At 39.6% G+C, this 24441-nt stretch overlaps 2 protein-coding genes across 6 annotated transcripts in view; one reads left to right on the top strand and one right to left on the bottom strand.

Moving 5' to 3' along the window:
• Positions 1–16114, top strand: NOC3L (NOC3 like DNA replication regulator). Of its 4 annotated transcripts, none has more exons than XM_086900676.1 (21): positions 1–129; positions 1305–1512; positions 1899–2025; positions 3714–3871; positions 3981–4037; positions 4998–5128; positions 5579–5740; positions 6485–6578; positions 6785–6960; positions 7175–7303; positions 7762–7893; positions 8269–8349; positions 8885–8985; positions 9451–9523; positions 9596–9659; positions 9747–9818; positions 10786–10967; positions 11202–11330; positions 11951–12048; positions 13789–13873; positions 15607–16114. In XM_086900676.1, exons 1-21 carry the CDS (start codon positions 121–123, stop codon positions 15736–15738), a joined length of 2400 nt encoding a protein of 799 aa, XP_086756802.1. In that variant the 5' UTR covers positions 1–120; the 3' UTR covers positions 15739–16114. The 4 variants fall into 4 exon arrangements, with proteins under 4 accessions (XP_086756802.1, XP_086756803.1, XP_086756804.1 ...); XM_086900677.1 differs by having other exon boundaries at positions 123–229; XM_086900678.1 differs by having other exon boundaries at positions 123–238.
• An 873-nt stretch (positions 16115–16987) lies between these two features.
• Positions 16988–24441, bottom strand: part of PLCE1 (phospholipase C epsilon 1) — a 139576-nt gene continuing 132122 nt past the window's right edge. Inside the window, exons 30-33 of one of the 2 annotated variants that reach the window (XM_023929631.2) lie at positions 23374–23535; positions 23000–23218; positions 22050–22260; positions 16988–20964 (exon numbers count right to left, since the gene is read on the bottom strand). In XM_023929631.2, the coding sequence (XP_023785399.2) occupies positions 22081–22260; positions 23000–23218; positions 23374–23535 (561 nt within the window). In that variant the 3' untranslated portion in view covers positions 16988–20964; positions 22050–22080. The remainder of the gene's footprint in view (positions 20965–22049; positions 22261–22999; positions 23219–23373; positions 23536–24441) is intronic. The other variant, XM_086900675.1, reaches the window with a different exon arrangement.

Below are 24441 nucleotides of genomic sequence, written 5' to 3'. Positions count from 1 at the left end.
GGGCCGCTCCCCGCGGGCCCGGCCCCAGCCACGGCGCCTTCGGCCTCCGCCGCCAGGGGCCGCTGTGGGCGCGCCGCGGGGCGCGCTTCCGCCGCCGGCCAGCACGCGCGGGCCGCCGCCATGAAGCCGGTAAGGGCCGTGAGGGGAGCGGGCCGGGCGGCGCGGGAGGGGAGCCGTGCCCGGTAGCGGACGGTGCCACCGGGGCTCCGGGAACGGCAGAACAGTGCGGGTGCTTTGGGTGGGCAGCGGCGGCGCAGCGCGGGCTCGTCTCTCTCACCCCGAGACAAACGCTAACCTTTCAGCGTCCTCCCCATAATCTAGCATAGAAAGGGAAGCTTAAGTTGGGCTGACAAAAATCCCGGATTCACAGATTCGCGGCATGTTGTCGGTTGGAAGGGGCCCGCAGGATCGTGGAGCCCAGGCCTGCAGTGACTGGCCGTACAGGGAGCTATCCCACAATCTTGCTGTTATTAGCACGATGCTCCAACCAGCTGAGATAAGGATTCGGGGAACCCCACACTGATCCACTTGTTCCCTTTGTAAAGGGACACATCAGCCCTAACAGCGCTTCGATGCTCGGTTTCTCTGCACAGCCTTGCCTTCCCATGCCCCTCGGGTGGTCCTGGCCGTGTCCGTTCCCGTCCCGAGCACCCTCGGGATTGCTTTGCAGGTTTGGCACGGAGCGCAGGTACTGAGCCGCGCCTCCGGCTTTCCCCGAGCCCGCTTTCTCAGCCGGCCGTGCCCCCGAGCTCGGGCCCGCTAACCCTGTTCGGGTTCAGCTGCTCGTGTGAGCCTTGCCGCAGGCAGCCTCGCCAGGGCCCTGCAGCTGCTGGGAAGGGAGAATTTCAGGCAGGAGAAAACCAAAGCTCAGCTTGGGGAGGTGTCCTACAAGGAGGACATTTGCCCGAGGCTGTGCCCTTGGATGTTAAAGCCCCCGAGGTAATTTACTGTGTGCTGGGAAACGGCAGAACCCTGAGAAAAACATAGGGGGTGGGGGCACACAAAGAACTGCACCCAAACTAGCTGTGTACCATACCTTGAGTGTCCATGTGTCTAAAAGTGATGGACATAGGGTTTAATAAAAAAGTTTGTTAGAGAATATTTCCGTAAAACATTTGTCACAGTGCTCTCTTCTCAAAGGTGTAACACAGTTGTGTAAAATAGAGCCTAACTGATGTTACTGTTAGCAGGAAACGTATGGTTCAGTCCTGATAGAAATAGGAACTCGGAGATTTTAAACAGTGGAATAAATTTTGCAAAGGCTGTTAACATGTCAGTGACTTGTAGCTCTGTTTGTTTTCTAGAGAAAAAACACAAAGCGAGTTCCAAGTTTTCGCAAGTTACTGAGAACTAGTCAAATAAAACTTGACAATAAATTAAAGAATAAACAGTACAAGCAGAAGAGTGCTGCTAAGAAGTATCGTAAAGAGCAGAAGAAGCTAAGGGAGGCTGTCAGAGATGCTATTTCTAGAAAGCCTTTTCCTTTGGAGGAATGCAAGAAGAAACAAGTTGGTAAGTGTTTGCTCAGGTATGGGGGTTACTGAATATGCTGCTGCTTCCTGTTGTAAAATTTGAGAAAACAACACTTTATTTTCTGTATACAAATAGTTGCTGTTCCTGTTGAAAGAGTGGGAGACTTGTAAAAAATACATAATGTAGCCATTCTGGAACCTAGAACTGTCAGTTAAAGATGGTAGAAATGTGTTTGCAGTGATCATTATTGGATGTCATAGTAAAGGGCCAGTTTTCTGGGATAACAAAACTCACATGCATGAAGGTCAGTGAGCTCCAGGTAAAAGTACGGCATAAAATGGTCTCAAAAGTGTAGGCAGGGTTAGGTTTTCAAGGGTGACTATACATATGGGATATTAACCTGTAAACATATTCTTCTAAAATAGCTAGAAAATGGGAGGAAAAAGAAGAAGAAGATGCTCTTCCACTGGACATGATGGATGAAGATGACTTAAAATTAATGGAGGATCTGGCTCAAAAGGCATCTTTTTTAACCAGAGATCTTTCTTCTAAGTGAGTTGCAGTGTCTCCTTTTCATACTAATTCAGCCTTGTGTGGTTAATAAGTAATTAATACCTAAAATAATGCATTTATCAGGAGGCCTCTTTCAGTCAGCTGTTTCTTTGCAGCTCCACTTTAGTGTTTCCTCAGCATGTCAGTACTTCAGTATTAATGTATTGATGTGTATCCGTACATTCCCTTTACTGCTCTGCCTGACCTTCAGGATACTCCTTCTGCAGTGTTCCTTCCTGGGAAGTCCTTGGTTGCGAGATGAGTAGAATCCCTCAAACTGAAATAAATGCTTTAAACTGTAAACAAAGGGGTTTTTTTCTATACAGAGTATTCAAGACATTCCCTGGACTGTGGACCACTATACATATTGTACTGCAAATTGCTGGAAAAAAGATGAGTTCTGTAAGCCATGTCTGCAACACATGCAACACCAAAATACTCACACAAAAAAATTTGTTACCGGTTTTGTGGACCAAGGCATTGGGTAGACTTCCCAGTGATGTATGCAGAAAGGTAGTGCTCCTAGCTGTAGAATAGTCTTCACAAATACACTTTGACAGAATTGTCTGGTTACATGATTGCAAATCTTAGCTTGCCTTTTTTGAAGGTTGTGAAAAGACTCTCAATGCCTAGCTGCTGTAGGGTGGTGTTAATTTGGTAATGCTGATTCTGCTCAGTAATTAATAATTTAGTTTTGAAGGAAAGTAGTAAATGACTTTTATTTACAAAGTTGCAGTTATGCTGCATGGCCTCTTGTAGTTACACTGCAAGTTCTTGAATTAGAAGAATTTTGTTTTAAACCTTCCCCTTTCCTGAAATTAACTGGGTGTGACATAAGTTTAAAGTCTTGCAAAACTCAAAGTTTATTGTGTGGTTTTATTTAGAGATATTTTGCAAAATGTAGTTCTGTGTCTTACATAGAACTTAGATAGAATGAGTATTACACTCATTATGCCAGAGGCTTTTTAGAATGGAAGGAAAATGGTGGAAGTGGTAGCTCTTTTACCTGTTTTACTGTTCCTGGCTTTTAATTCCTTTCATAGTGCTCCCTTAAATTCGAGAACTTGTCATTTCAATCTGCTTTACTTTGGTCAGCTGCAATTTGTCTTAAAAACTTGTCAGATATTCATATTAGCACAGACTAAATATTTACCCTCTTGTACACTTATGTGTAGCTCAGGAGCATACCTGTGAGTGTATGAGTGGCACACTATGCTGTGTTATTGCTGTTCTCATTGGAGAGTGGTGTGTGACACAGGCTTTGCCAGTGGGCAGAGTAGAAGAGTGACATTAATAGTGGTGAAAAGCAGCCATGGAGTAGGATAGATAAAAATGGTCACTGACTCACTCATTGTCACATCCTAGTTAAGCCTCACCTGGAAGGTCAAAACACAGTGAGGGAGGGAGAGGCTGTGGGACATGTTAAGGAAGGCTCTGGACTGTTTGCCCAGTGAGAGGATCCTAGTGCTGCTGGTCGCTGGTGGAGTCCTTTATGGCAGGGCTGCTTGGGGTGGTTTAACGGGTCTGAGCCCTGCCAGGGCAGCTGCTCTGCTGTGGTAAAGCACAGAAGGGGAGGAAGGACACAGCACCGTGGCCTGGGTGAGAGGCAGACACTTAATTCAGCTGGTCAGGCATAGCTCTTGTCTAATTAAATGGCTGGTTCATTTAGTTTGCCTTGTATTTTTCAGTGAACCTGTTCACATCAAAAAACGAAAACATGAAAGTGTGATTGAGAAGTATGAGAAGGTGCCAAGACGTTTGCAAACAGAGCCAGAAAAAGAGCTTATCCATCTGCTCCCCATCAAAGACAAGAGTGGCATAATTCCTCAAGCTGTGGAAAAGCCAGGTAAGGCACAGATTCTGGAACTGGTCTAATAACCAAGAAGTATATAATTTATTTGTTTAAAATTTCACAGTGTTTATTACGTGCTTGACACTAAGCATTGTTTTTGCAGTTCTCAATGATGCACATGAGGAAGAAGAGGACACAGAAGATATGGAGGAAGCAGAGGGTAATAAAACATTTTGTTTGCTTTTTGTTGGGTTTTTTTTTCAAATCACTGGCACACCTGAAAAGTGTTTTGCTGTTACCCAAGGGAGCTTGCAGTTGAAGTGTATTTTGTTCAGGATGTTTTTGAATATGTTCATTACCATGTTGCCATCAAAGCATAACCATTATTCAAAGCTTGCACTCTTACCTGTTAGAATCTCAGGAATGGCTGGCTTCAGATTTTCTTTCTTCAAAATTATTTTGATTTTTCACCTGGAACTACTGCTTGCATGAAGTTGCTTTTATCCTTTCTGTTGTATTTGCTAGTAAGAAGGAAATACTGGTCTTACATAAGGAGTATCTGTGTGGTTCTGTTTTGATTACTCCCAGATCATTTTGAAATGCAGTTCAGGACACAAACTTTTGTAGGCTTTAAGTGTCTGTCTTTGTCTTAAATTTTTTTTATTTAAAACACCAATACCAGGAAACGGAGATTTTCATTTGCAGTTGGCTGTTGAGTTAATGGTCATTTTCAAGTAACTTCTGGGCCCTTACTGTCTAAATATAATCTGAAGTTGAGGAAGAAGATACTTGTAGCAAAATAATACTCAGAAAGCACTAACAAAAACAATTGTATTTTTAAAAGGAAAAGTGAATGATGAATAATTTGATACAAATTGCAGAGCATTGCAGTTTCTTGGCATGGTTGGGGTAATATGTGGAGTTGATATATTGCTACTGTACTCAAAGAACATCATGGGCAGATTCAAAAACATTTAGTCCACTTCTTGTTGCAAGCAAAAGATTTTGAAGTGGAGCAAAAATGAATCTGTGGGTTAATGTAAGATCTACCAAAGTAATTTTTAAAGCTTCTTTGTGGAACTTCTTGTGTTACTCTTGTGTGACCTTACCAGGGTACCTGTTTGAAATGCAGTATCTGTAAGTGGCTTCCCCACTTTTCTAACTCTCACATCTGTGACAGACGTTAATGAGGAACCCTTGCCTGTTCTCAGTCCTGAGGAAATGGCTGCTCAAAGGAGACAAAAGCTGCAGGAGAGGAAGATGCACATAGCTGCCTTAGCATCTGCCATTCTCTCAGAGCCAGACAGCAATGTAGGTACATTTACTTAACCTGCATGTATGTGTGTCTGTTGTGCACTAAGTCAAGAAACAAAGATCTGAATGAGCTAACAGCAGCAAAACCACAATAATATATGAGTGGAACTAAGAAAAGGTCAGTGTTGTATCACTTTAGTTATTTTCTGTACAAGCTGCCTTATTCCATAAGCATGACCCTTATGTAAGCTCTCGTTTCAGGGTTGTGTCTGATAGTTCCCAATGCTTCAGGATACACTAATAATTTTTTGTAATTTTGTGCAAATTTGTAACAGCAGGATATTTTGATATTCCTGAGACTGAAATTTTGTTGGGTTATCTGTCATTTCCTTGGTCGTTGTGCAGCACTAAGTAGAGTCTGAGTAACTGCTGAGTTAATGTACATTGTGTTTGTCTCTTGGTTTGCAATTGTTCTTCATCTGATGTCTGCCTGTTTTCTTCAATCAGATTAAGAAGCTGAAGGAGCTGCGTGCCATGCTGATGGAACAGGATCCTAATGTGGCTGTGATTGTTAGGAAGCTGGTCATGGTGTCTTTGATGGAGATATTCAAAGATATTGCACCTTCGTACAAAATTCGGCCTCTGACCGAAGCAGAAAAGGCTACCAAGGTGAAATACCAAATCTATTTATAGTGTATGTGAGTAGTTAAGAATGTTTTCAGGTATGCCAGATACTAACACTGATTTGTTCAATATGAATTTATGGTTTTGAGCAAAGGGGACAAAGACACAAATACTTGTGGAAGTTCTGAAGCTGTGATACTTTCAGGAAGAGAGGTTTTGGTTTTGAGCCTTTAATTACATTCTTCCTTCAATAGGTAGATGGCATGCAGGTGGTAATGGAGGGAAAAAGTAGTGTTTGAAAGTGGTATACCAAACCTGGGTGACTTCTTCATAAACCTTGGAATAAGCTCCTGCACTGAAGAGTTATAAAGAAGGCAAATTATGCGATGTTGTCACCTAACTGGCGTAGATTTCTTTGAAATGTGTTCAACAATTTGCAGAACAAATGCTGAGTAATTGGTTTTCTGGAGCTTGTTCTTAACCAGTTTCTTAGAAGGATTTTTGGATGTAGGTTTAGTGCAGTTTAGAGTCATGGTTTTAAAATAACATCTAGTTGATAAAGTTACTTCAAGCTCTGTAAATTAAATAAGCCTAGTTGGAAAAGGCCATCTGAACATGTCTATAGAAAAATGCAGAAATATTTTATTTTTAATACATTTCTAGGAATGTCTGTCTAGAAGAAAAAACTACTTAGATATCTGATATTTGTTTTAAAACTTTTTTTTCACCATTGGCTAATTTCAGTTATTTAGCTCTCCAAATAAAATTTCATTTCAATTATGTTTACAGGTTAAAAAAGAAACACAGAAACTGAGAGAATTTGAAGAAGGCCTTGTAAGTCAGTATAAATTTTACTTGGAAAATCTGGAACAAGCAATTAAAGGTACAGTTAACACTTCCCATTTTTTGTAGTAAAGGCAAAATTGTTTGCAGCAATTCCTCTGAATGCAGCAAACCTCCTCTGAATGAATGGTACCTTCTGTCTTTGAGATAGCACTTGCATGAATTATGCCTGCAATCAGTAAAAATTTTAATATTTATAAGATGACCATCATTCTGAAGAGTAATCACTAAAAATATTTTGTGCAGATTGGAAGCAAAGGAAGTTGAAGAAAAGCAATGTCATCTCATTAAAGGCATATAAAGGCCTAGCAGAGGTAGCAGTGAAGTGTCTGTGTGAGCTCCTTGTGGCCCTACCTCACTTCAATTTCCACAATAACATTATTGTTCTCATTGTTCCGCTCATGAATGATCCATCAAAAATGGTAAGTGATTTTCTGATAAGAGAAAGAGTTCTTGTTTTGTGTGAAAAATAATTTCTGAGCTATATTCCACAATATCTAGATCTTTTGGCTATATCTTTTCACTGTTTTACAGGGTGTGGACACTTTATAATTAGTAAATACCATTAAATAATCTGTTACTAGCTGTTCTTGTGGATGTGGCTTTACAGAACAATTTCTGTCTTTTGCTTTTCAGATTTCTGAACTGTGTGTTGAGGCAGTTAAGAAGCTCTTCAAGCAGGACAAGTTGGGCTATGCCTCACTTGGTGTAGTTAAAGTAATTTCTGGCCTTGTGAGGGGTAGAAATTATGATGTCAGACCTGAGGTAAGAGTCTTTCTGTTGTACCTAACAGTATTCTTAGGTCAAAAATTTCAAAAAACCCCAAATGTTAAAGTTACGGCACCTGCTGGCTGCAGACAGGCAGAATTTCCTCACTCTGTCAGACACAGTTCAGCATTAGGCTGAGACAGAGAATTAGAGAGGTATGGGACAAGGGAAGGAGGCTGGGAGGTGGAGATCAGATTCTGCCAGAGACATGGCTTAAGTCAGGCAGGGAGACTTGAAGTGAGAGGTAAATGGAAGAATGGATAGAAATGGACAGTGCTGGGGAAGGAACTGGGAGCAGGGATCAAGAGATACAGGTGTGAAGGAACAGGAGAGGAGTAAATGAGAACCTTTGACTAGCAAAGCCCACTAGCTGTAATGGAATTCAGGATTTCTTACCCTTAGTTCCTATCAGGTTATAGATGACCTTTCATTGTATTTATTTTATTTTACAATAGGTATTAAAAGTATTTCTTCACTTAAGAATTAAGGAAGTAGAATTACAAAAAGATTCTGAAGACATTGCACCAAAGAAAAAGTTCATGACTTACAAAGAGAAAAGAAAAAATCTTTCCAGGATGCAAAGAAAGGTATGACGAATCTGTGTCTTTCTCATGCTCTACTTCTGTTACTTTATGTAGCAATTTGTTCTAGGAATGATTGCACATCTGCTGTTGCTATTGTTAATTCTCAGCATCGGTGATCAGTTTTTGCATTGTACTTGAACATTTATAAGGTTCTACAGGGAATTTAATTATCTTCCTATTTTTTCCTTTTTCCTGTGTTGATAATGCTTTTGATTGGTTGTTTCTGATAGGATGAGGGTTACCCTGTAGAATCACAGGGTGACTTAAGCAACTCACCAAGCATGGACATTTTGTTCTCTTGGTATCTTTTCAACCTTGATATCCAGACTGGTTGGAAACATTGAATCTGTTGTCTTAAAATCAACCTTATATTTTCAGTGGAGAAAAGCAGAAGAGAAACTGGAACGAGAGCTCCTGGAAGCAGAAGCATCAGAAAGTAAAGAAAAGAAACTCAAGTTGGTAAGTAATTTAGAGATTATTTCCCTATTTTAGCAGAGTGGCAGCTCCTAACCTTTTGTAATTGTCTTCCCTCCATCCCAACTTGTCAGCATTCCATATCTCTAGACTGGGGATACAAACACTCTGCCTATGGCAGAGATCTAGGTTTTAGTAAACCATGCTCTCAGTTCAGCCAGGAAGGCCAATGTAACCGTTCCTGTTCCCTTTTGCTGCCTGCTCAGAATGGTATTGAACCCATTGACAAATGTCCTCCAGGTGCCCTGTTCCATAGGACACTGTGTAGTGGGTGTTACAGCCTCTCAGAGTGGCCTTTAGGCAAAGGAGGAGTGTGCCTGCAGCCAGGAGAGAGCCAGGGGCAGGAGAGCATGGCAAGACTTTAGCTTTTCATTGTATGAGCACAGATGGCAGTGCCAGGACTGTTTTGGAAGGCCTGAGTGCAGGCTTGGACAGAGAAAAGCATTTCAGTTGAGTTTAAGTGAAATAGAAATGTCTGTTTTACAGGATTAAGTATTTAATTTTGTTTTCTTTCCTTCAGCACACAGAGACCTTGAATATCGTATTTGTAACTTACTTCAGGATCTTGAAGAAAGCTCAGAAGTCTCCACTTTTGCCAGCTGTGCTAGAAGGTCTTGCAAAGTAAGAGCTGAACGCCTTTTGTGTGTGTTGGAAAGTACATAAAGCACTAAAGAAATTTTTGTCTCTGAAAGAGAATTAAAGAGTGAGCAAAGATAGTCCCTGACAAATTAGTTGAAATTCTTCTATTTATCCGCTGAAGTTTTCTGCTATTTCCAAAACCATTTCAATGTGATTTCAAATTTCCCATGATAGAATTGATGTGGTGCAAATGCCACAGGATGTGTTAATGTGATTCCATTATTTTGTCTGATTAATTGCTAAAGGACACAAGTATGTTGTTAATGCTCTAGAAAAGCCATGATTAGCATGTTGGGGGCTGAATTATTCTTTTCCTGTGAAGATAATAAATGTTCACCATTTAATTTAGCCTGCTTTTAAGGTGTGGATCTTGGCAATTCAGAGCACTTTGAACTGAGTTTACAGATAATGTCTATAATTAAAAAATGCAAATCTCTTTGATTCAAGGTTTGCTCATCTCATAAATGTGGAATTTTTTGATGACCTATTGATTGTCCTTCATTCACTTATTGCATCTGGGGTAAGTTGAGTTTTATTAGAGTTTTCTTAAAATTACTTTCTTTTGGGTACTTAATCAGTTTTGTATTCTTAGGATTTGAGCTATCGTGAGAGTCTTCATTGCATTCTAAGTGCTTTTCATATACTCTCTGGTCAAGGTAGGAGATTTTTAAAACCAAACTTTTGTTCAATATTGCCTGATAAATGAATGGAGTAAACGTGTTTATTTGGGATTATGTTTATAGGTGATGTTCTTAACATTGATCCAATGAAATTTTACACACATCTGTACAAGACACTCTTCAGCCTACATGCAGGTAATTCCAGATCTTTTTTTTCACTGTTCACCTAGATAATGTTTATTCTGTTTCTTTGCTATCAAAGCCTTTATGTAGAATTAATAAACATTAATATACACTTTTTTAAAGGTATCTAATTTCTGAGATTACTGTCTGGTTTAATCTACTGTTTTTTTCTCGAGTTGCACATTGCATTACTACAATACAAATACTTGAATTATTATTCCAATACATGGTAACAGGGTCTAATCATGTCATTTCATTAGGAAATGCCAAGTATTTGATCTTGGATAAGCATTTAGCTTGTCCTCAGTTTAAATTTTTTTACATCCTTATAATTATTTCTTTCAGTGGCAATTTAAAAATTCTTGTCGTTTTTCTCTAATTCTCACTCCAGTAAAGAAAAACCACCTGATTTTCCCAATATAATTCTAAAAATAACTTAAATTTAAATTCTGTTTTTTAAAATTTTCTAGTATATATTTCTGATTTTTATAATGATAACATTTTTATGTTCTAGTCTAAGTTTTCCAGTAATTTTGAGAAGTTGAATAATTGATAAAAGAAGAGATGTATAAAATTTGAAATTAACATAATTTTAATTAACTTCAGAAATGTAGATTCTCTAGGATTAAGAGTAAACATTCTGCAGTTCTGCATGGGTAAAACACTAGATCTTTTCACTGTTTAATAATTGATAGAAAATGATACAATGAATGCATTTAGGATTAAAACAGTACCTATGTTCAATGATTAGATATTTTAGATGGAACAAGTATTTTCTTGGAAAGGAGCACAGAAACAATGGTACATTTTTTTCTGTTCAAAGCTGGACTATTTTGACCAAAAAAGGGTGGATGCTTAATGTCTGTATCATATGAGAGTTGTCTGAGCTTCCCAGCTTTCATGCTGTTCTCAGTTCCAGTGTCCAGCTGTATGTCCTTGATGTGGTTCTTTACTCTCTGTATGGAATTCTGCTTTTGAGGTGGCACCAATGAAGACATAGGGATTGTGCTGCAGTGCCTGGATGTCATGTTTGCCAAGAGGAGAAAGCAAATCTCCCAGCAACGAGCTCTTGCTTTCCTAAAGAGACTTTCCATCCTTGCTCTTCATGTGCTTCCAAATTCCAGTGTTGGGATCTTGGCAACAAACAGGGTGTTCATGCAAGTAAGTTTTACTTGTTCAAATTTTTAGCTTACTGGCTAAAGGTTATTGAATTTTTTGATAAAAATGATTTTGTGCAAATTTTTTTAAAGTATCTTTAGCAAGAATGATGAGAACAAAATATGCTTAAATGCTGCTTAAACTGAATGAAGTGGAATGAATCCTGAAACTGACTTAACCATGTTATAATTGGTTGGTAGTATAAACAATGCAGTTTCCGGTTTTGTTGTGTTGTAGACATTCCCAAGGATGGACCTCTTACTAGACAACGAATCTCAAGGCAGTGGAGTTTATCTCCCAGAATTAGATGAACCAGAGCATTGCAATGCCCAGAACACAGCCCTGTGGGAGCTGCATCTACTGCAGGTTTGTGAGTAACTCAGGGATTTGGAAAGTGACAGCAGTAAGTAGCTGCTCAATGTTTAGGTGCTTTACAAATAGAGAACAGAAGTCTTCAGGCTTATCTGTCAAATCTTGGCCCACATGAGCCTATTCCACCAGAGTGGAAGGAGAAGACCCACACAGTGGTATGGAGGGATGAGCTCAGAAGGGGGTGTTACACATCCCCTATTACAATACCACACTGGTTCTTACTGCAGGTTGCCTTATTAGATTCCTTTGGAGACTTTCTAGATATGTTGAGTTCCCTTGCAGTCCAGTCCTTGTTCCAAGAGTAACTGACACCTTGATCTGTCATTCCAGTCAAGGTTTGGAGAGGGCTTCCTCTGCCCTTTGTCCCTTTTTTCTGGGAATGGGAATTATCTAACTGTGGAGAGTCATGCTCACAGCATGATAGGAGGGAATAAATGCATGACTGGGAGTTCTCATTCACTTAATCCCACAAATTGACTGATTTTGAGGTACTCAGTTTCTAAAATAAAAGCAGACCTTCCATTGTACAGAAATGGAAATAAATATGAAATTCTATAGATAAATACGTTATCCCTTACTGTCTGTCTACTGCCTTCATTCTTCCTTTCTTTCAGAGACATTATCATCCAACAGTGCAAAGATTTGCATCTCACCTTATTGCTGGAGCTCCAGCTGAGGGCTCAGGTGCTCTTCCGCTTGATTTGAGCCAAAGGTGAGTTACCAAAGAGTTCCTTTTTTTCTAAATACTGTTGCTTATACTACATTAAAGGAATGCCTAAAAACAATTATCTATAAAATTAAAGATTCTGTTCTTCAAACTGTCTATGTTCTTCTGCCAGTACAGAACGTAGAAATCTGGCTGCCTTTTCATTTCTTTTTTCTTTTCCCTTTTGAGACTTGTTGCCAGGCTGTGACAAGGGTAAACATTTCAAAATACAGTGTGTTTTCTTCCCCCAGGAGAAAAATATCTTCAGTAGCAGCCCTGATCTGAGTATGAATCAGGATCACTGAATTGGGGCTGTCCAGTGGAAACTAGAACCCAAGTTGCAGTGTAAGGTGTGTAGTAGTAGGTTGAAACATGAGAACAGCCATCCAGGCTCAGACAAGATCTAATTCAGCACCCTGTCTTTGGCAGTGGCTGGCAGCAGGTGCCCTGTGAAAAGTAAAACCAGGGCATACACATAAAACGTGTTCTGAGCAAGCCTCTGACAGGTTTCAGCCTGGTGGATTTCCTGAACCTGATACCATTTTCTGTTAGTACCTCTCCATGGAGTTATTTTCAAAACTGTTCAATGTGCCTTGAATCAGCACACATTTTGCAAATGCAGCAATGCAGTAGGGGTTCTGTGCATCCACAGCTCCCCATGGTAAGATCTGCTTTCTTTCATTTTGGTGCCAGTTTGCCTCATTTAACAGCCCCTGGTTCTTGCTCTGGGAGCTGAAGTGCACAGCCTGCTCAATCACACTTTCTGTCCTTCACAGGACTTGGCAGACCTCAATCATATCATACTTCAATCTACTCTCTCTCCTGGATGGAGGGGTCCACCTCACACAGGAGCTGTTCCATATTTGCCATACAATTTATTGCATGTTCCTGACCTTTTACCAATTTATGCATATCAAGATGAAATTGGAGACTCAGTTGCAATATTTGAGGTGTGGATGATCTATGGATTTATACACTGATGTAACTAATTTTTATTGTGTTTTGCTTCTTTTCAACTCCAAACAGCACTGAAGTCACAATCCCATAAAAGTAGCTGTCATAACAAGAAGATATTTTTCTCTAAGTGATAGTGACCTGCTCACAGACTACTGTTTTAATGTAGAATTGCTTTTTCCAACACTAAATTTCATTTGCCATTTTGCTGATCATCTCATACAGTCTGTCAGCAGTTCTCTACAGGCAGCTCATTCTTACTACTACAAAGCACTTGGTATTCTCCAGCTCTTTTTTGAGCATGTAGAAAAGTGCAGGTCCTGGAAAAGACCTTGTGGAAGTTCAGTGTCTTCCCGTCATTGCAAAAAATGATCACAGACTACTGTCCTCTGTTTCCTGTCTTTTAACCAGTTTTTTTCTGTGATGTTCCTCCCTGTTTGCCCATGGATGTCCTTTTGGCAAGGAATTGGGAATTCTGGCAGATTGTGTCAGCTAGACCATCTTAACCTACCTTTCCCCCTGCCTTTTTCAAATACCTACAGATCAGAGCTCTGGGCAGACAACAGTTTTCTTGTGTTTGTTTAGACGTATTTTACTTTCTTTGACTTGCAGTATTTCCCAGCCGTTGGCTCCTGATCTTTTCCAGGTGATGCTCATTTCTCTGGGTTCCCCTAAAGTGTGATGGAGGGGGATTGTGGAGTTCCTGTGAGATGCTGCTCTCAGATTGGTGATAGATCAGCTGAAGTTGTATTTAACTAATGCCATTTTTCTTTCATTGTTTATTTACTGTAGGTCTGCTACAGAACTTTTTGAGACATACTGTATGAAAGAAATGACCTTTAATCCTCCTGTTGCATCAGTAACACCCAGAAGAAAGGTACTGTTCTTGTCTCTCTGTGTCCTTTTCTAACCATGTGTCACAACAATATAACCTGTATCTGCTAGCTCACTGTGCAGTGCCCAGGCTTTGGCACACTCAGTGTGGCATTCTGGTTTCTGTACTTTTGGCATCAAGTATATTTTTTTTAGTGGCATAAGATAGGACTGAGTATAAGGAAGGAAAAAATAGCTGTATAAATAATCCTACCTCCCACAGCATCAGTTAACAGCAAGATTAATACAGTAGCTGTTATTTTGCACTTTGCAGTGGTTCAGTGCAGTTTTCTTGGCTCTTTTCTGTAATGATGAACTAATGTTTGTTCAAAAAGCAATAATAAAAAGCCAGCTCTTTCCCCATAGTGGGTAGTTGCCAAGACAGCTGGATTTCCAGAGCATTTGATTCAGTGTGTTGAGGGAATACTGATCCCTGTTAGTGTCACTACAGCTTTAAAGTGGAAATTTGAGGGGAACAAAGAGTTAATGTAAAAAGAGGAGATAATGGTGGAAGTGTGTTTTTATCTTCAGCATTGGATGTGTTCCAGATGCCAGCCTCCATTAAATGTCCAGTGAGTGGTGTGTCCTTTAAAAAGTGATAACTGTCCTTGTTTGTAATGCAAACATTATAACCTATTAAGCTTGTCAGTGCTCCACTTTGTAACTCAGTAATATCAGTTAAAGCCTTGGGAGCACAATTTTATTTTTTCCATTTTAGAGAAGCAACTTCTGAAAATGTGTTTGTACTTAACTTACTCAGTTGTTTTATAATGACCCCTTGATACGTGTGTCCTGCTATGGAGCTACATGAGCAGCTCTGAGAGAGCAAGGCCGAAAAACAGCAGATGGGAGAGAAATTTGGGTTGAAAAAGGAAATGCACAAGCTCCTTTAGGGAGCAGAAACAGTGGAACAGCAAGATCACGAAGTGTCCATAGATGGCTGTAATGGACCTAACTGGGAAAATTGCCTTGGGGTCTTGCCTGCTCTATGGTTGTTTGGCTTATTTAACAGATTTTGGCAGTATCTGAGTTTTACCCTCTGTGTCCTGCATATCCTGTGTGTGCCAGGCTGCCAATCTGTCAGCATCTCTCTGCTCTCGACAGGAGCTCCAAACTGGAGCACCTGTGTACCACTAAAGAGAGGCTCCCATTTCTCTGTGACTGCACAAAGTACTTGACTCTGGGAATTGTAAGACTTTCACAGGGAAGTTTAAATCTTGTGCATAATCATTCTTCATTTAAGTACCAGAAAAATGCAGGGCTCCAGGTGTGGCTGGAGGCAGAAGGGTCAGGGGATTCCTTTCTGACTTAAAACCTGTGCTGTAAGCATTGTTGCTTTCATTGGCCTTTTGGTCAGAGGTGCTTGATTTATAAATGTGTGCTGTCACCTGTGCTGTGCTTGATTTGTATTTGTGTGTTGAACAGGAGGCAGTGTGTGAACCCCCACACAGTTTAAAGCCGTGGCTGTGTGTAGTAGGTAAAAGCCCTACTTCTAAAGCCCAGCTTACCACAAACCAAAAAAGCCTCACCAAAACCATGAGCTTATGAAGGACTGCCTGACATGATGTTTGCTTGCAGCCAAGGGAGGTTTCCTCCAGGCCAGGAGCAGTGAGCTGCCAGTTGAACAGGTCTGGTCTAGACTGGGACCACAGGAGAGAAACAAGACTGGCTAAACTAAGGTAGGCATAGAAAACATGGCCTTGTTCAGTAATACAACTCATATTTTGTAATTTTCAGGATACCTTCTTGCAAATGGATTCATTTGTAGATGAAGAACTAAACAAACAGCTTCAACAACACATCAGTGAGACTGTTGCTCACACACCCTTGGATTTTGCTAAGCACTTGAAGGAATCATCCTTGGCATAAATGTACCTATCAATCAAGTTCATTTGGATTCTTAATTACAAAGAAAGATTGGGTGAAAGAAATCACCAGTCATCATAAAAGGTATACAAGTAGGCTTTTGTGTGAATGTAGAAACGCAAAAAAATGTAACAGTTTTTCACAATTACAGGCCTGTCCCCCAACCACGCAGCCCCTGTTCAGGGGGCTGGGGAAATCAGTGAACTCTCATAAAAACATAGAAACCTAAGTAATTTAAGAATTGTTTGCAACCATGCACAATTGTATTTTTGTTTATGTATTTTTCTAATTTTTATAACAGAATATTGACATATGTATTTCTGCGAGCTCACTCGGCTGTGTTGATAACTTAATAAATATTTTGAAAATATTAACATAATACTGACTTTTTGATGTTTAAGTTACCCAGACATTTGGAATATGAATTGCATTTTTCCTGTTTCTCTTTTTATCTTCTAACAATTTATCTCATCTTGAATTCATTTTATATTTGGTGGTTTTTTCCCCTCTGATGAACCTTGATATTGCCAAATTAAGAATATTGAATTTCAGTTCTAAATTATCGTCATGATTGAATACTCTACTGCAGTATCTTTAATAAAGCACTGCTGTCAAGAATGCTGGACAAAAACAAGGTAAGAATGTTGATGGGGTTTTTTTAATGTGAATTCCATTGTACAGGGGAATGTAGTGGGCTGTCCCATTAGCTGCCAGCTAATGCACTTCTGTGGTGCTTAATCTGTGATAATGGTACGTGTGTGTGTGTTTTGCAAAGCCTTCCTTTAAGTCAGAAAATATCTTTTTTTCTCTAGGGTATTTAGGTATTTTTCTCTCTAGACCTTTATCCTGATTTATGGTTCTTAGATAGTCTTACAATTAATTTATTTCTCTTTTAATACATGTTTTCAGTATTGATCACACTAGTTCACCAACTTCCAAGTAATTAAACATAAATTTACAAACATTTTTAGGACATGTGTATTAAGGGATTAGAAAATACCTATGTATTATATTATACATATAAATTACCTATGTATTATATTTACTATGTAGACTGCAAACCTGTTAATAATACTGGTGGTTATACAAGTGTTTCTGTCTGCTTAGGCTGTCGTTGCCATAGATTCTGAGTAGTTCTTTCTAGTTTAGTTGTAAAGTGTGTGCAAATAGAGATGTGATTTAAATTCTGCAAAATTCCAAGGGAGCCATTTGTCAATACCTTTGTCAGTTCAGGAAGGCAAGAACAAAAGAGTCAACATCTTAAACCATTTATTTTTTTACAACATATACAAATACAGTTTATTCAAGTCAGCAGAGAGAAAACAGTCCAGGTGGAAAAGTAATTTTTAAAATTGTTCATTTTACATAGTTTCCAAACATATAAAGACTGGCACATAGTGATGTTGCATTGTCAGAATATTCTGACATGCTTGAAGAGGCAGAAGAAGACAACTGTACAAGTCATTCTGAAAGAGCTTATACATCTATTGGAGCAAAATCTATTTACTGCTATTTATTTTTGTATTTAATTTGCTAACTCTGCCAAATGTCTATCACTATTTAAGTTACAAAATATTTATCACAGACAGGAAAAAATTGCCACCACTGGTACATTTAGTGGGCTACCCTAAGAGTAAACTCAGTTTCTTAGTGGAACGGTAACAGACAGTGATTAAAAAACAGGTGTTAATTGAAGCATTTGAAGAGAAGATCAGGCAGTCGTGTTTCAGAAGCTTCAGACTTGGCCTGTAAAGCTACCAGCAGGGTCTTCTCTTTTTGAAAATAAACTATGAATGTTAAGAAAGTGTTCTTGAAATATTTGGATATTTCCGTGTTGAAGTGTTTAATTCTCGAAAGCCTGTGAGTTCTAGAAGCAAACACCTTTCTAAAAGCAGCTATTCAGACACCTCACCTAGTAATATTTGTAAGCAAGAAAGAAAATGTCACTAGGATTAAAAAAATGAAAACTGAGAGAGTTTTTTTTAGTGTTCTGACTGCTCTTGCTGGGGTGAGCAAGACAGAAACAGGAAGCCCTTTGGGCAGTAGAGGAAGCAGCTCCTGGAGTGCCCCAGTTCTGACAAGCAGAGCGGTTGTGCACGCACACAGGAGCTGGGACTGCCCAGCTTTTGGCCCATACAGTCACACTCTGCAAGCAGCACATGCTGCACAGGGAAAGGGTAAGAAATTGGTAGAAAAGTAGCAGTTTTTAAATAGTACAGAACAAAATACTTTTGTGTTTTTGCCAATAAGCAACAGCGCAGGAGAAGCAAGAGATTTCCACCTGTGAAGTGTGCAGTGCAAGGCCTGCTACTGCTCAGAGACTGCATGTTTGTGGAAGATGTTGATTATTTACATTCCTTTCTTTCAGACTTTATCCTGGAAGCTGCTTCCTGTAAATAGTTTGTAATGTAAAAATGAATGTATTTTCCTAACTGATGTCCATACTCCGCCAAAAGCATGGAAAAGGACAAAGTCATTTTGTCAGTTATTTTGTCAGTTTTGTCATAGGAATGTGTGGACAGATTCCTGCAGAAATAAAATCTGTGGCTAAACAGAATAAACATTCCTATTAGCATAATAACTTAGCACATGAAACTGGGCTTTCATAAAAGCTAACAACTCCCTCTTGCTGTTTAATGCTTCAAGTGGTATTGTATTTCCACTACTTGGAACCAGCAAGAGGAAGGGCACTGCAATTCTTTCCCAAATTCACCCCAAAGTGTATCATGTTTCACCAAGAAAAGTTTACCTGGGTATTTACCAATACCTGAACTTTAAACTAAGTGACTGCATGTACATTAATGAAAATACTGGAACAGGTTCATTAGCCTTACACAGTTACAGATGTCTCTAGGCTTACAATGTTAGGGTTTTTAAATAAAAAGCCAAATTATTTTGCTGTTCTCTTTCACTGTGATAGCAGCAGAAGGGGGTTTTGACTGTGACTGATGATAAAGATACACTAGTAAGCTATTCCCACAGTTAGAAAAATTGTGTTAGAAATAGTACAAAACTGCTGATTTAAATGGCCACAAGACTTCAGGCTTGTGCTATGCCTGTGGTGCACAATATGACATGACTACTGATGTCCCCTTTGCTTCTCCATGATTGTTCTTTGTTTTTACATCTGTGTGATAAAAAAGCACTAGTGGATGACAACATGGATATAAGAACTTTCTATGTTGAATCCAATTAATTAGCAAGGGTGTCTGGTAGCCTACTGTGATATTACAGGTGATATTAATAATTTTCAGAGCTGCTAAAGATAAAAAAAAACCCCAAACCCAAAAAAACCACACCAACAAATAAGAAAACAGGTAAGGGCAAACTGAAGGACATTAAGCATTGTTTAAAATGCCACAAAAACACCAAAATGAAAAAATTCTCAGTGAGGTCAAACTGCTACTGTGTTAAAATAACAGAGAGAACGAAGCTAACATTTAAAAATAATGGTTGCATTAGTTGAATTGTGAAGCAGGTTGATGTATTTCCCAGTAATTCCTAAGCATTCCAAAGCAAACTGTACATATAAAATGATATGTAAATTGCCACTTCTTAACATTTTGCTTGGGATCAGTTTTTGCCTTGGGCAGGGGGGGGAGGGAGCACATGTCCCTCACAGGGGCTGCTGTTGGAATTGGTAATTAGTGATGGGCTGAGCTGGCTGGGGGCTTGAGTTGGGTCATGCTGCTGATTTACAAAATGCTGCTTTGGTACACAAAGTTCAAAACTTTTGTTAAAGATAAGCAGTGGGAAGTGCATGGCCTCTCTGAGGATATGCCACTGAGAAATTTGACTTTCCTGAATGTCTGTGGTTATTTTTCCTGAAAGCTGAAAGTGACCTCAAGAGGGCACTTTTTTGCTTTGGTAAATGGCTATTTCATAGGCATTTTCTGTAGTGTATAGAAAGACACTGAAAGACATCAGTTTCTGGTGACAGAATGTATGTTCTGTCTGCTTGTTTATATGCCAGTTAATTACTTGGTTTACTTTTATTTCACTTTCTTATTCATAGGGGGGGCATTAGCTGTCCTGAGACTACTGCCTGTAACTTCTTTCCTCTGTTTATGGTTTGCACTAGTGAAACAAAAACATGTGCTGAGCAGTTTGTTCCCTACAGACACATTTCTTGTGGGAGATCAAAGGGATGTCTGATTGCAGCAGTTGTGTAATTTGTGCCCCTGTAATGGATTATTTTAAATAACTAAACACATCAGTAACTCCTGTGGAGGGAAAAAAAAGAGACTACCACAACTAATTCAGATAACAAAAGATGAATTCAGGACATGTAAAACTTCCCAACAGTGTTTCTATGTAAACAGAATTGTCAAGAGTTATAAAGTTCTTTATACTCTCTGGGTTTAACAGACAAGTAGAAGGACAGTTCTTGACTATAGGGAAAAATGTGGTTTGAATTCAAAATTTTGAAATATTAATTACACTTATCAATGCATTGTTTTGACTTTGGTCAGTACTGGGTATTATACACCTTGTGCTGAAAAGAAACCAGAAAAGTTCTAATATTTTTTTCCTCTAAATCCAGAGAAAGATAAAAAAGTCTTAATTTTCTAAAAAGTAGTATTGGATAAATATACTATACACTGGCATGTACTTTGAAACATGATAATAAATATTTTTTTTAAACACATGCCTGGAAAACTAAAATTTTTAAGAAGAAAATGTTGTTCTTTGCCAAGGTCTCACTACCAGTAAGGTGTTTTCAGCTATTGTACATTATTTTGTTAATGAAGATAAATCATAAATTATTTTGAGGGTTTTGTGTATATTCACCAAAGTTAAACAGATATGCAAAGGAAGTTACAGTATATTTAAATCTCTTTACAATCACTTAACACAGTGTTTAACAGTAATCCTCAGGTAAAAGTGCGTTATTTTAATATAATACACATAAAAGAACACTCTGGTTCTCTGCCTTCAGATTCCTTAAAGGCAACAAGCTAAAATTATCTTTTGTTTAAAAACGGGAGGGTGATGACACGTGTTTGTTTACAACACACAGTCCAAGAAAACTCCATCCGCCTATGGAGAATCTGCAGATGTGATGGTACAGGAAGAGAGGAATCTTCCAAGAGCTAACAGGCATCTTTCCCATCTACAGCATCCCATTTAGGATTCCCAGATTCTGGATGCTAATCCAGCATTAACATCTGTAGCACAGGGCACAGAGTTGCTGACCAGTTCAGTCCGCAGCAGGATCCTTCAGAGGCACTGCAGAAGGATTCAGTCATGTAAATTCCAGGTTTGAGTTTTAGGAAAAGAAAGTTAAAAAAACAACCAACCAACCAAACAAGAATATCCAACAAAACAAAACCCCAGCAAAACAAAAACCCAACCAAATGAGGAAGAGGGAAAGTGACTCTGATTTTCCCATAATTTACTTTGCTTTCCCTGAATTCAGATTGTTTTAATGCATTGGAGAGGGTTTATAGCAGCCTCGAAATAAGCTATCAAATTCATCCTTTCCCATTTGAAATACCTTGCAAATGGAAACAGTGCTTGAATTCTGTTAAATTAGTGACTTAGCAGCATTACAATGCATGTCAAATAATGCTTTAAGAATTAGATGCATACAGAACAAGAAATGTAATCTTAAATTTGCCATCTGTGAGGTGGGATTATCAACACTGAGAAAGATTTCTTCATTTGCAATGAGCTGCAACTTCCCAGCTGCTGTCACAGTGCTGTAGTAGCAAGTGTCTGGTTAGTGTACAGTGCTGGGCAAGTGGCACTTACTATCTCCATATAAACAGGATGGTCTTTGTTGTGTATTTCAGTTGTTTGAAGTCAAGCAAGATGGAAGAAATTGAAGAGATACAGAAAGGGTAGTGTAAATGTTTAAACATGTCTGGCAAAATTTCCACGGACAGAAGTTAACACTATAAACTTGTTCTAGCTGAAAAAGAGATCACCAATCCTGATGATTTTATTATCTAGATATAATAAAATAAAATCTCTACTGCTCACTTCCATTTGCCACGGCCCAGAGCAAAAGAGTAACAGAACATCACTGCTTAAGCACAGCTGTTGATAAAAATGAGTACTGCAAAATCAACCGGGATGCAACATTTTTGCATTAAATGGACAGGGAAAGTGGGTAAAACTCCACCATTCTGATTCACTTGGAGACCTTCCTGATGTCATCGTGGCTGTGCACAACAGTGTATGAGGCTTTTATGGCTCACTCTGTCAGTCCTTGTACCTCACTTGGTTTGATCAGCTACAGCCTGGTAGCAGGACTGCTCTGTGAATGCTGCACTGAATGCCTGCTCAGTGCTCGGGTCAGTGTCTCATACCTGAGCAGGCCTTGTGTGGCAGCAGCCCGGACTATTCCATGATGTCACTGAAGGCCAAGGCGCACGCGGCTCTCTCGTCCCTGCCCTGGGGACTGTCCGACAGGACCTGCAGCGGCGGCGACACGAAGCCCCGGTACTGCTTACTCGACTTGGTCAACTTCTTCAGTTCACTGGTGAAGGAGATGCCTTTTCTCTTGTCATCTCGTGCTGCCTGTAAAAATTAAAAAAGATCATAGAGGTGGTTTAACAGCTGCTTGTTTGCTGGGAGGTAAGGAACGAGTACGAAAACACCTAACATGCTGCTAAGCGGCTTCCCTTTAGGAATTCAGTACGGCTGTGCTTTCATCCAGACACTTCCTTCTGATTGTTCTGAATAAATCAATTTAAACTATGCACTGTTAAAGATATGTTTAGCAAATCTGGTAATCTGTGCTTGTAATACAGGTACTTTAAAGCAACAGCAGCTGTGGGTTGGTGGTGTTTGCTGGAAAGGAGAACACAGCTCCTTCTCCCAGCAAGCATGTACTTCATTCTTGCCATTTTTCCAAGCCTGAGATAAAGCAACAGAACAACTTTTTCACTGGGCAGGAATAAAGGGGACTTTATTCCAGTAGCTTTTAAGTTCTGCCCATTTGAACAGTCCTTTGTTATTACAGGGAACATAGCATGCACAGCCAGAAGGTTTTGAGGAACAGAAAGCTGGTAGTAGATAAAGGTGGTTGTGGATTTGCAGGCTGTGAGAAAATAGTTTTTCTGGATGTAACTGATGCAGTTTTGCAAAGGAAAAAATAAGGGAGGTTCAGAGAAAAGAGGAAATCTGCTTTTTGCTGTAGTCTGTCCTTTCCACCTCCCCTCATGCCAGTCGTGTCTCCTTTGCATGGAAAGCAGGTTCCCATTAAGCTGATCACACACCATCTGTAACACCTACTGTAAAGTCTTGCATCTTTTACCTGAACCTGTTCTTTGAGCTTAAGGATAAATTTTCCTGCTCCCTTCCACTTGCTTTGGGCCTGAAACACACACTCTTGATCGGAGAGAATCCTCTGAGATGGTTTAGATGTTGAAGACTTTTTGTTTGCTGGCTCTTTTGTCACCTCTTCCAAGAGCACATAATCACTTGGGTTTGGATTGCTCAAAATGCTGTAGGAGTATTTGGCTTTGCAGAGAGTCTGTTTAAAAGCAGAAAAACAAAACAAAAAACAAATCATTCCCTCAGATTCACATTACTAAACCAATTCATCAGCTAGTGCTGGGAACAAACTCCACCTTAGCTTGTTTGAGACCAACTTCCAGCCCACATGTTGAGGTGGGCACGTGCCCTTACCTGCTGTATGACATCCTGAGCTGTGCTGAACCGTGGAGCTTTGATCACGGTGCGTGGTTGCTCTGGGGAGACATCGTGTACCTGAACAAAGAAGCTGTCATCCTCAGAGCTGATGGCTGCTTCTTCCTTTGCTTCATGAAAGACATTTCTCTCATTTAAATTCTACAGAGAAAATGACAGACAAATTCATTTACTTTAGTGAGGTAACTAATAGCTGGTGGTCACACAAGGGTTTTATTACATGGAAATTGGAGGCTCTGCGGTTGCCTCAGCTCCATTTTGTTAAATGCATTATAAGAGAGTTTTGACAAGCCACTATTGCTAATAAATAATAATAATAATGCTGGTAAATACCCATATTTTCTAAAATCAATATCTGAAATACCTTTCAAAGTAGGCGAGGAATGGAGATATTTGCATAGCATCATATTTTACAAAAATGACCCCCTAAATCCTTCCCTTATGTATACAAAATTATGTTTTGTCATGTAATGGTGCCAGTACAACGGGAGATGGTGGAGAGGGTTCTTTTCTTTCCTGTCCCTGCACTAAAGCCAAAAGAATTTAGAGAGCCAGAATGTGAACAAGCATTTTCCTGTAGTGTGGAACAAGAGAAAGGCTGCGCGTTTCTCTCTCCTTTTTCAATAACTGCTGCAGATTTTAGACAAAATTCCTCCTTGAGCCTTCTCTCAGAGAATGCAATTCTGTCCAACGCCTTGGAACACTTAGAACACACCTTGGATTATAAACTGTAAATATGGGCTGTGTATTTCACCCTGTCACTGGACCTGAACCTTGTTTTTCCAGTCAGATTTGCAGCTTCATTTCCAGCTCCAAGCTCTGAGGTGCTGCTGTCTGCAGAAAGGCTCAAATTTATGGACAGTGCTTTGAGGTACTCACATCACAGGACAGAGTAACAGCATAATTTTCACATGTGCTCAGGCAGATTTTAACCCATTTTCTGAAGGAATGGGGCTTGGCAGGATACGTGTGGCAGCACACACTGACAGAGGCAGTGCTGCAGTCAGTGGAATTCAGGAGGCCACTATTTCCATGAACAAATTTCTA

Source organism: Cyanistes caeruleus, chromosome 8, assembly GCF_971803275.1.
Source record: "Cyanistes caeruleus chromosome 8, bCyaCae1.hap1.1, whole genome shotgun sequence".
In the NCBI taxonomy this organism is placed as follows: Eukaryota; Metazoa; Chordata; class Aves; order Passeriformes; family Paridae; genus Cyanistes; species Cyanistes caeruleus.
This window is presented reverse-complemented; position numbering and strand designations above follow the sequence as displayed.